Source organism: Muntiacus reevesi, chromosome 20 (genome assembly GCF_963930625.1).
Source record: "Muntiacus reevesi chromosome 20, mMunRee1.1, whole genome shotgun sequence".
Lineage (NCBI taxonomy): Eukaryota > Metazoa > Chordata > Mammalia > Artiodactyla > Cervidae > Muntiacus > Muntiacus reevesi.
The window spans coordinates 32,742,607-32,755,127 of NC_089268.1; the positions used below are offsets into that span (position 1 = coordinate 32,742,607).

The window sequence follows — 12,521 nt, forward strand, 5'->3', positions numbered from 1 at the left end:
CATTTAAACAACCCAATAATGACAAGTAGGATAAACAGAAATCCACAGTTGCATACCTCATAGAGAAATTATTTATATAAAATACATAAATATTATATAAATAAAAAATAAATATATAACACACATACCTAAAATAGACATAGAAACACTGAAACTTGTAAGAATAGCATAAAAAGATGAAGTAAACATTAACCAAAGATGATGATATCAGGGAAAAAAAATTTACACAAAAATACTAGAAACATTGAGAATCAGTTTCTTCACAGTGAAGTGAAAGTCACTCAGTCATGTCTGACTCTTTGCGACCCATGGACTACACAGTCCATGGAATTCTCCAGACCACAGTGCTGGAGTGGGTAGCCTGTCCCTTCTCCTGGGGATCTTCCTAACTCAGGGATCGAACCCAGGTCTCCCACACTGCAGGCAGATTCTTTACCAGCTGAGCCACAAGGGAAGGCCTAACAGTTTCTTAGTAGTTTCAATTTCTCCGGCAAAAAACTATCTTGTTCAAGTCTTAGCTACTTACAAGATATGTGACCTGGAAACACTTCTTAATCTCAGTGTCTCTAGCTGTAAATGCCTAAGATGACACAGAGACTTCATGGAGTTAAGGTAATTACCACATCAGATCATTCATGGGAGTATTAGATGTTTGCGTGCAATGCATAACAGCTATTAGTAGTTTTATTCTCATATACTTTTAAATCAGGAAAAATAAAAGCATATTGCTAGCCATCCTATTGTTTAGCATTCTGAAAATGCTAGCAAACACACCTGTCAAGAAAACTAAATTATTGATATACACCATGTAAGTGCAGAGGGAAAATACAACACTATGGACAGAGATTGTGATTATCTTCCTGGCAGGGGGTGAGGGTGTGAAATCAAAGTTAGATAGCATAATGTGGAAAACTCTGAAGCACAGTATCAATCAATAAGCACAGTGTCAACTAATATTGCAAAATACCTATGAGTATTTTGAAAACTGTACAAAGTCCATATGAAGAAGACTGCACACTTATTGAGCAACATCAGTGAAAATATTAGTAGGGAGACACACATTAAATTTCTAGGTCGGACTTCAATTCCAAATGACAATAAATTCTATTAACTTAAAATTATCAAAACTTTTATTATCATTAAATTTCTAAACACATCTTGGTTCTTTTTTTCTTCACTGTTTACATATTAGCTGTCAAATTTAGCATGTTTTAATTATAGAAATCATTATAATTAAATATATTTAATGTCTAGTTTGGCAAGAAACATTTTTTTCAACTTCTACTCTGAATTATATTTTAAATGAAACTGGTGATGATTTGATCAAGTTCTGAAAAAAAAAAAAAACAAAAACACATTCTTTATAATAAAGTTTCATCTCAAACCAGAAGGAATGGATTGATTTCTTTAAAAACACAGTGGTGAGCCCACTTGAAAAAAAATAATTACATTCTGTTCTCATATTTACCCCCAAGTTTATTATGGACAGTAACAAATGTAAATGAAGAAAGGATATAATAAAGCTACCAAAGTAAAATAGGAGTTAATAATTATTTAAACTTCACACAGGACATCCATTCTTCAAAAGCATGACACCAGAGACCAAAATGCAATCACAAGGCATTTTGCATTTAACTGCATAAAATTTAACCTCAGCTGTTCAAAAAGTAAAGGGCAAAGTGGTAAAACAAATCTGAAACATAACTGAAGTTTAAAGTAATCTTTGAATATGGATGGCAAAAATAAATTACCTGTGCATAGAATTCACCAATATATTAAAATATGTACAACATCATGATTAAGTAGGCCCTTTTCTAAGAAAGTAAAGTGGCTCTATTTATTAATAAAATGTATTAATGAAACTGATCATATTAATAGGCTGAAAGAGAAAATGTATTAACCATGTTTATAAATAAGGAAAGGGTATTTGATAAATCTTATTCAAAAGCATTGCTGTGTTTGTAATTAATCACCAACTTATTCAAACTTATAGCAACAAAAAGTGAAAACAACTTTAAGGAAATAAGGGATGCTCTTATAAATTTTATAAATCTAAATTCCAGATTACTAGTCAGTAACAGTTATGATACAGTCAAATATTTCCTAATATACAAAAATGTTTATAGGATATTTCTAAATATAAAACCATATGCATTCTTGGCTTTAGCACTATATTCATGCAAAGTCCTTTTTACATATGAAAAGTTATATGTACATAGACACAAACCATAAGTCAAACGGTGATTATCTCTGTAGAGTGAAATTTAACTTTTTATTCCTTATTAGAATGTTTTGCCATGTTTAAGTGACCTGCATCAAGCCTATATTAACACTACATTTTAAATGTTATAAAACACAACAGTAGTTTATAATTTTGTACTTTAATTCCTCAGGATGCAGAATCTCCCTGGCTTAAAATCTTCCTCCTGATGATAGGCAATAACATGATAAGCCTAATCTTCTACCTTATATTTGCTAAAGCAGAAGTTCAAGACTGGGCTAAAGAAAGACAAAACACCTATCTCTGAAGGTAAGAAGTGATTCAATTAAGGGCAGATTTTGAAACTGTGGATGCAGGACAGAAAGAAGTTCAATGGTCTCTGAGCAAACTCTGGTGTTGCTGACAGATTGGAAAAAATAAGGGGTGCAGGTTCAGGAGAGTAGAGGGGGTCAGGTAAAGTCTGAAACTATTTGACACCCTGATGAAATGGCATACAGCCCAGCGGCTGTACTGCCCTAGAATTCTTGAGAGAGATTGCGGTTAGAGATAGAAATTTGGGAGTATGGGCCTCTCTACCATTTAAAAGTGAGGAAGAGAGGTGGACTCTTGAAAGGGGAACTGAGAAGGGCCTTTGATGAAGTAGGAAGGATGGTTGGAGAATGTGGTGTCTCAGAAGAAAACTGAAAAAGGTGGGAATGAGTACCCATGGCAAATGCTATCAAGCGATCAAATTATGTAAGATTCTGAGAATTTATTAATGGGTTTGGCAAGAGGTACTTTAAAGATGATCATGACTAGAATGGTTTTTCAAATAAATGATGGAGACAAAGGGTTCATGAAAGTTCAAAGGAGAATCTGATATTGTGCCTTTTTTTCTCTAAACTCCATCAGTGGTAAGTAAAGAGTAGGAGCAATGTCCCTTTGTAGAATTTGTTTAGCTAATACATCAATGAGAATTGATAGATGTAGAATATCCCCATTTTACAAACCCCAGTGAATTAAGAGATCTAGGGCTGAGCATCAGGCTGTTACCACAAAGAGAGAGAGATGTTTTGTACCTCCTGGTGCAAGAACACACCACCACCAAGGTCTTTGCTAAAAAGATCAAAGTGAATGTGGTCAAACCTCTGGATACAGCTACTGTTTTGTAAAAAATACAGAGGACAGAGAATATTTTGAACTAAATCCTAAGGATATCATCAGCAAATCCAAACAGCTTTATAATTGTCTTAAACAAATGAATTATAAAGAAAAAGAAGAGTGATGGAGGGGGAGTCTCTAGATTCAGAGACTTAAAAGACATACAATTTTTTAAAAACTGGCAAAACTAAAGTCTACTAACATGTGTGGGTGATACATCTATAAAGACATGCACAGAAGATGTTATACCAATGTCAGGACAGTCATTACTTTTAGGGGAAGGGAGAGGTTGTGATGAGGATAAACTACATGCAAAACTGCTGGGATCCTGGTGATAGTCTGCTTTTCATGTTCGAGGTCATGATTAAAAGAGTGTTAACTGGGCGGAGACTTCAGGGTTCTCTATAGAGCGTATCATGCTGTCTGCAAATCATGACAGTTGTACCTCTTCCCTTCCAATTTGAATACCTTTTATTTCTTTTTCTTTCTTTTTTTTTTTTAAATTTTATTTTATTAGTTGAAGGCCAATTACTTCACAACATTTCAGTGGGTTTTGTCATACATTGACACGAATCAGCCATTGAGTTTTTCTCATCTGGATGCTGTGGCTAAGGAAGTGGAGACAGCAAAATAGACAGCCCTCTAAAGGAAAGCAGAGAAATGGCATGGTATAGCAGGGAAATTTTATATGTTTGTTGTTTTAGAATTAGATGTAATGTATATCAGCTGATGGTGTAATTCAATAGTGAGGTTTCACAATGTTGCAGAGAGAATGCACATGCAGAATTAAACGACTTGGATTACCTGGACATATATATACTATCTGAGACTCAGGCTGAAGTGGTGGCTGAGGCCCTGTCCACAGGGAACCCAGAGAGCAAGGCACACAGGATACAGGTGTGCCCCTAATACCACAGGCACTTGTGGTAGAGCTCTCCTTGGAGATGTGAGCATCTGCAAGGCACAGCCTAATTGCTTTACTCACTCAAAGTCATCCCAGGTCTTCCCCAAGGTCCCTTCTTCCTCTCCCGGAAGAAACTGTCATGACAGACTGGTAAAGGGGCTCTGGCCAGCATGCACATGTATACATCACGGATGAAGAGAGGCTTGTCTTCCTGGTATAGGTCCCCTGGGCTGGGGAGCCCAATGTGGGGCTCAGAAACACTCACTTCTTAGGGAAACCTCTGACTACAATTATTCTCCAGTTTGTGGGTAGCCCACCTGAGGTGATGGGACTTGATTATATAGTGAGTCTGCCCCTCCTACTTATCTCATTTTGGTTTGTCTTTCTGCCTTTAGTTGTAGATCTTTTTCTGATAGGTTGCAGTCTTTTCCATAGATGATTATTCTCCAAGTAGTGATTCTGATGTGCTTGTAAGAGGAGAAGAGGTCTTTCTACTCCCACATCTTGGTTGATCTACAGGGTTTTCACTTGAGAGAAGTTGAGAGAAAGAAAAGGAATCCACATTGGAAAAGGGTAAAATTACCATTATGAGTTGATGATACAATTGTTTACCTAGAAAATGTAACTGAGTTGGCTGGAAAGCTACAGAAAAAATAAGTGCATGCAGTAAGTTTCCTGACTAACTTATTAATACAGAAATATTTTTTTCATGTTGAACAGCAATAACTAGTTAGCAAATTTATTGAAATTTAGTTAGCAAAATTATTGAAATGATCCAAATGATGGTTGGAGGAAAATTTGATCATCATTAATCCAATATTAACTTGACTCAGTTTGCTGAGAAATTTGCCAAGAAATTTCCATAAATGGTACACTCACAAAAATTCACCAAGATGCATTTGTGCTCAAGATTGCTGATTAGAAACGGCAAAAATTTGGATCTGGAATTAAACATGTCTATCAGTGGCGTCTTTGTTAATACATTTTGTAGGTGAATGGAATATAACTAGCAGTTGAAAAATGTGGGATCTCATACAAATATTTTAATATAGAAATTACTGCGGCCATTGTTATAAATAAGTGCATAACAGCACTAGAATATATTTCATAGGCATTAGCAAAAGTTCCTCTTCTGTTTCCAAGGTACAGGGTGGGCACAGCTATGAAAACAATCACACTACTCAGACCCTATAAATCTTACTTGTTTGCATATATTTGACATATTAAATACTAAAAGTTATAAGAGTTTTCCATTATGTTATTTCCATGAGTTATTTCTACTCATTTCTGTTTATGTCTGAGCAGTCATTATTGAATATTCTGACATTATATTACAATTTCCAAAAGATTTTGACAAGTTTATCTTAATTGGAAATTTAATTTCAATTTTGTAAAGCTATCACCCTTTTCCATTTTATGATTTTTATTCTTAACTGACTTTCTGATATTGATATTGCAACCTCAAACTTTGTACATTTGTGCTTGTTTTAGATTCCCAGGAATCCTTTTTCATAGCCTTTAAATTCCACCTTTCTGAGTCATTTCATTTGTATGTGTTCCATACAAAGGATATATAGTTGGGTTCAATGATTTCACCCATTCTGAGAGTTGTCTCCTTTGTTAGTTGAGTTCCAACTGCATTCATTCCAATTAGAAATAGACTTCATTTTCTGTCATTTTATATTCTCTCTGTCCTCCTTTACTTCCTGCTCCCTTGCCTGCCTCTACTAATTTGGAAGGTTTATGAAATATTGTAAGTTTGGGCTATGCTTATACTCTAATTAAACCTTCTTTGAAAATGTGTCATTTTCCCTTACCTTGCCATATTCTTTTTCTGCCTTCTTTTCCCTTCCAAAATATCTAACATACTCAACTTTTCTAATTACTTTTCCCTGGCGAGGACCGATTCTCCCAGAGATTGTAATTCCTCAAACATGTTGTGGATAGAATTTCCTCAATATTCCTGTTTACCTGGTTGCTCTTTCCATAGTCCCATCAGGCTGCTGCTGGAAAGCCAGGAGTTGAAATGTGCTTTTCAGACCCTAGCCAAGACCCTAGACAGCTCAGGGAACGCAAACCCCGGTGATGTGATAGTTCCGGAGACGTTTTCCTCAGCCTTGTCTTCTGTTTTGATGTGCTACTGGTTGTTTCTTCCCTCACCTACGTCTTAAGGGGTGTCAGCCGTTAGGCAGTGCTCGGGCGTTGTGTTTCTGGAATTGGCGGTATTTCTCGCGGCGGTCAAACTGATACACTGTTGCAAAGTTGGTCAATCTCCACTTCCCATCTTCATTTAAGAATCTGAGGGAAAAGAAGAAAGAGCTGAGTCACAGCCACATGTTTCTCCTCGAACCCAGAAGCACTGCTAAAGGGCATGGGACGCCACAATTGCAAGGGTCTATCTAGTTCCTAGATGCACTTCCTCCTGGTGGAAGGATAGAGCAGCCCCTGGCCCTGTGGCGCTACCCTCTCTTACTTCCAGAGGAATGCACCTACCTTTTCAGTCTGGTATACATCTGTGAGTTGATGTCCGATGTCATTTTTTCATTTGGTCCTCATTGTTTTGAATTTAGCAAATAGTCCTTGTTGTTTGGGGCATGATGTAGTTGTCCAGTCTTTATAATTTTTTGATTTTGCATCTTTGAATGTATTTCAGTGGGTTCCAGATATAATAGTTGTATAAAGAGACATACATTCTGCCTGTGAAGTCCTTTAGAGCAAGGCTGCTTAACTTTTTTGTGATGGGCCTCAATTCAGAGTATAATGCAGATAACTCCAAAGGAAAACGATTATGTTGAATGTCATCAAAGATATTTAAAAGCGTGTCTATGATCATATATATGCTCCTTTATTAATTCATTAAATAAATGAGAACTACCTACCAGCCTAATAGAGCTACTGTAATTTCAAAATAGTGTTGAGCATATTGAGATATTAATTACTGTAATGTCATAAGAAAATATCTGTGATTTCATATGGTATCAGTCATCAATACTACAATTACTGTGGTTTGTTACTTACATTCATAATAGATAGAAATGTTGAATTTCAACCAGAGGTTGGGTATATAAAGATGTAACTTTTTCTATAAAGTTCACAGATCTGAGATTAAAAGCCCCTACTTTCTAATATTCAACCAGATAACAAATTTTTACAGCATTTTTATAAGTACTGAGAAGTCAGCTACATCATCAGGACTTCTAATTCTAAAAGAGCTTTACATTGTGTTGTGTGTGGTGAGATGTGTGTTTTGGGGGTAGAATGGGGAGAGAAGATGAATGATATCTGTATTCTGAAAGTGAAGACAATTCCAGGTCCTAATTAATAGACCATATAGAACATGAAAGAGGGTGGCATGGCAGTGTCCAGGAAAGTTGCTTTAGCTAGAGGTCCAGGAGGTGACATTTGTGTTCAGTAATGAGAAGAGCCTCACAACAATCAGGGGAAAGAGTGCTTCAAGCATCAAAAATAAGCAAGGAAACAGCCCAGAGGTGGGAATGAACTGAGTCTGCCCAGCAGGGAGAACTGAGTGTGGTGGGGTTGGAATCTAGTGAGTGACAGGAAATGAGATTTGGAATTAGTTAAAAGCCAGATCCTGACAAGCTTGCAGATCATGTGAAGGACTTGGTTTGAATTTAATTGTTTATAATTGAATAAATTAAATGCTTTTGAGGAGGGGAATGACTTGCTGATTAATGCTTTATAGAGATCCTCTGGCTGCCTTCTAGGAATAGGTCTCTAGGGAAACAAGAGTGGAGGCAGGGAGACCAGATTGGGGCTGTTTCAGAAGATCATTGCCAAAGATGCTGGTGGTGTGGACTAGGATGGAGGAAGAAGAAATGGTGAGAAGCAGCTGGATGCAGACTCTGGAGGCAGAGCTAGGCAGACAAGGCAGGGAGATTATGGACTGTGCAGGAGAGAGAAGAATCTTAGGATGGGACCCAAATTTTGGCATTAGCAACTAAATGAATCAGGAAGTATGTTACACAGAGCTCTCAGAATTTCATTCATGGTGTGTTGTCATACTTGTCTTTGCTACCTTACTGTTTTCCCTAGTGGAGATACTATTTAACATTTCTATCAGCAATGTCTGAAGAGTCCAATTTTCTGCATCCTTGTTATTTCCTATTTTGTTTTTATTATATTCATCTTACTGGGTTTGAAGTGGTTTTCGTTTGCATTTTCCTAATGATTAATGGGGCTTCCCAGGTGGATCACTGGTAAAGAATCTGCCTGCCAATCCAGGAGACCCAGGTTTTATCCCCGGCTTGGGAAGATCCCCTGGAGAAGGAAGTGGCAACCTACTCCAGTATTCTTGCCTGGGAAATCCCATGGACAGAAGGGTCTGGTGGGCTACAGTTCACGGGTTGCAAAAGAGTCGGACTTCACTGACAACTAAACAGTGATTAATAATGGTGAGCATCTTTTCATTACGTTATCAGTCATTTTTGTATCTTCTTTGAAAAAATATTTATTCAAGTCTTGCTCATTTTTCTATTGAATTGTCTTTTGTTGTTGAGTTTATATATTCTAGATACTAGATCTTCATCAGATCTGTGATTTGCAAATCGTTTCTCCCATTCTGAGGCTGTTTCTTTTGCTTTTTGGCTGTGTCCCTTGGCCGCACAGAAGTTTTTAATATATATGCAATCCACTTTATCTATTTTTTCTTTTGCTGCTCATGCTTTTGATGTTATATATCTAAGAAGCCATTGCCAACTCTGAGGTTGTGAAGATTTATCCCTATGTTCCCTTCTAAGAATTTTATTGTTTTAGCTCTTACATTTAGATCTGTGATCTATTTTGATCTATTTTAATTTTTGTAAATGGTGTGAACTAGGGATCCGAATGAATTTAGCTATCCAGTTGTCCCAGGGCAATTTGTTAAAAGACTATTCTTTCCCCACTGGATGGTCTTGGCATCCTTGTTAAAAAATCAGTTGATCATGGACACATTGGTTTATTTCTAGACTCTGAATTCTATTCCACTGGTCTATGTATCTATCCTTATGCTAGTACAACTCTTGTCTTGATTACTTTTGCTTTGTGAGAGTTTTGAAGTATGAATCCTCCAACTTTACTTTCCTATTAAAAGACTGTTTTGGCTATTCTGGGTCCCTTGCAATTCTGTATCAATTTTGGAATCACTTTGTCAATTTCCACAGAGAAATTGCTGGAATTCTGATAGAAATTGCATTAATTCTATGGATCAGTTTCAGGAGTTTTTCCCATTTTACCAGTATTGAAGTCTTCTAATCCATAAACATCCATTTTTTTATTCATTTAAATCTTCTCTCATTTCTTTCAACAAATATTTTTTACTGTTTGAGTATAAATCTTATATTTCTTTTGCTAAATTTATTCCTAAATTTAGTCTGTTTATGCTACTGTAAATGAAATTAGTTTAATTTTTGGATTGTTTGTTGGAAATCTGTAGAAACATGACTGTTTTATGTGTATTGATCTTGTACCCCAAAACTTTGCTGAACTCATTTATTTTTTAGTGATTCCTTACAATTTCTATATAGAGGATTATGCCATCTGTGAATATAGTCTGATTTCTTCTCTTATAACCTAGACACCTTTTATTTCTTTTTTAAATGATTTTATTTATTTTTAGCTGTGCCGGGTCTTCGTCGCTACATGAGCTTTTCTGTAGTTGTGGTTAGTGGTGGCTGCTCTCTAGCTGTGTTGTGCAGGTTCTCATTGTAGTGGCTTCTCTTGTAGTACATACAACATGGGCTCTAGGGTGCTCAGGCTTCAGTAGTTGCAGCTCTCAGACTCTAGAACAGAGTTGTATCACACAGGCCTAGTTGCTCTGCAACATGTGGGATCTTCCCTGATCAGCGATAAAACCTGTGTCTCCTTCACTGTCAGGCAGATTCTTCACCACTGCCTTCTAAATGAAGACCCTGCCTTCTATTTCATTTTCCTGCCGACATGCCCTGTCTAGAACCTCTAAGAGGATATTGAATAAAAGTGGCAAGAGTGGATGCCCTTATCTCGTTCTTGATCTTAGGGGGACAACATACATTTTAAAATTCTTTCTAAGCCTGTCTCCAACTCCGTGCTCACAAGGTTTTTACTATTATCTAGTCCTAAATGGTTTTAGAACCTTATGGCTTTAAAAAAAATCATATCATGAGTAATATCTGTAAGGTACCCTAACACCTCACTCTGGAATTTTATAGCTGTTGTACATGGCCACCTATAGCTAGTCTTCAGTATAACATTGTTATACACGCTCTTAGAGAATTAGTCCGAAGAAGGCAATGGCACCCCACTCCAGTACTCTTGCCTGGAAAATCCCAAGGACAGAGGAACCTGGTAGGCTGCAGTCTATAAGGTCGCTAAGAGTCAGACACGACTGAGCGACTTCACTTTTGCTTTTCACTTTCATGCATTGAAGAAGGAAATGGCAACCCACTCCAGTGTTCTTGCCTGGAGAATCCCAGGGACGGGGGAGCCTGGTGGGCTGCCGTCTATGGGGTCGCACAGAGTCGGACACGACTGACGTGACTTAGCAGTAGCAGAGAATTAATCACCATACATTTGGCCAAATATAGGCCATCCCAGAAAAGAGGAGACAAGAGAAACCTTTATTTCTTCCAATGGACTATGTACACTTAAAGCGGTGACATTTTGGTGAGGGATACCAACTTTTTTCTCAGTCATAGCTGAAATACCTGTGTTACATAGCATTTTCCCTGCTGTGGAAAAAAATGCATCAAGATTGCCTACCTTAAAGAAATGCTTATATTCAGCTAACATGTAGAAACACATGTGGGATACTTCTTGATAGTTATTAGGCAGTGTAATTGTTTCTACTGGGAAACCCAGAAAATGTCTACTTGTGTGAATGGCTGTGTTTCAAGTGTGCCTTCCTCATTGTTGCCCAGATAGGCTCCCTGATTGAAACCCATAGTAAGCACCTTGGCCACTTTCCTTTTTTGGGTTTCGGAGAACATTACAGCAGATGAATTAATCTGGACACCTGCTAGCCAGATGAAGCTGGGTTTCCGTCCAGTTTTCCAGATAGCACTGTTACAGTTGCCACTGGTTTTGGTAGCTTGCTCTTTGAAAGGACTGGGATGCTTCTGAGCGGGACCAGTGTGTGCTTGGTGGAGGGTCACAAGAAGTTTCATTGTCATTTTCTTTGTAATATTGTTAGTTGCAGAGAATGGGAATTTGGTCAAATACAAAAAGTGTACCGTTGTGAATGCTGTGGATAAAATGTGTTCTTATTAGGGAGAGAAGCATTATCAGACTGCCTGCATCCCAGACCCCAAGAGTGTGCAGTGTTTTTGTTTTCAGGTTACAGCATAGGTCTAGAGCAGATGGTGGGTGACTTCATACCACATGCCTGTGGTATGATATTGACCTAGCATGATATTGACACGGAAACTTGTGAGAGTAGAGACAAGGAAGGAGGACAAAATGGCACCATTTTTAAGTCAAGAGGAGAGAGTGTAACAAATACCTAGGATAACCTGTGATTTGGACAAAGGAAACAACTTGAAAAAATATACTAAGCTGGACTATTCCTTCGAACTGTTATATACAACTTTCTTATATCCACTGGATATCAGGACTTAGCAGTGACATTGTGTGTGCTTTTTGCTTTCTCTACACAACTTAGGGTAAAACAGAGTGTTTAGAGAGCCTGAGGCTGAACTCCTTATTGTTGGGGAGAGGGACCAGCACCTGAGTTGGGATTGAGGGTCACCGACTTCCAGTCACCAACCCAAGGAAGAAGATGGCGTGGAGATTCCAAGGAGGCCAGTCCCCACCCCCACCTCCTGCCACCATGCATACCCTGTGGCCATCTCTTTTGTCCATGTATTGTTTAAAACACATCTGAAGTTTAAATTCAGATTTATTTGTCTTCTACTCTGCGTTAAATGCTTTATAAAACGTAGTGAAATAAACCAAAAACAAGCACAAGAAGATAAGATTTTATTCTAAGACTTTGTGAAAGAGTTTTTCCACAATTTGCAGTTCTCACTCCTCCATGTCCTAGATGTATGGGCTACTGGAAAATTGAAGAAAATTTCTGTGCTTAAGGACAGCCTTAAAGTAAGGGACAAAACTATTAGGTTGGCCAAAAAGTTTGTCCAGAGTTAAGTAAAAATAAAAGACACATTTTTTTTTTTTTTTTTCACCAAGAACTTTGTTGAATAACGTATTGAATGAACAAACTTTTTTGCCAGCCCAATATAAGTCAGGCCCAGGGAGAAATCACTTGTTTTCAGAAGCAAC

General features: G+C 37.5%; 1 protein-coding gene across 8 annotated transcripts in view; it reads left to right on the forward strand.

The window, feature by feature from the left end:
* Nucleotides 1-12,521, forward strand: part of SLC17A1 (solute carrier family 17 member 1) — a 206,250-nt gene that overhangs the window by 29,569 nt on the left and 164,160 nt on the right. For 6 of the 8 annotated variants that reach the window (XM_065912910.1, XM_065912905.1, XM_065912913.1 and 3 more), the window contains one exon: nucleotides 2,394-2,530. In XM_065912910.1, the coding sequence (XP_065768982.1) occupies nucleotides 2,394-2,528 (135 nt within the window). In that variant the 3' untranslated portion in view covers nucleotides 2,529-2,530. Of the gene's footprint in view, nucleotides 1-2,393; nucleotides 2,531-6,264; nucleotides 7,083-11,901; nucleotides 12,199-12,521 lie in introns of those variants that run through there. The other 2 variants (XM_065912909.1, XM_065912911.1) reach the window with 2 other exon arrangements.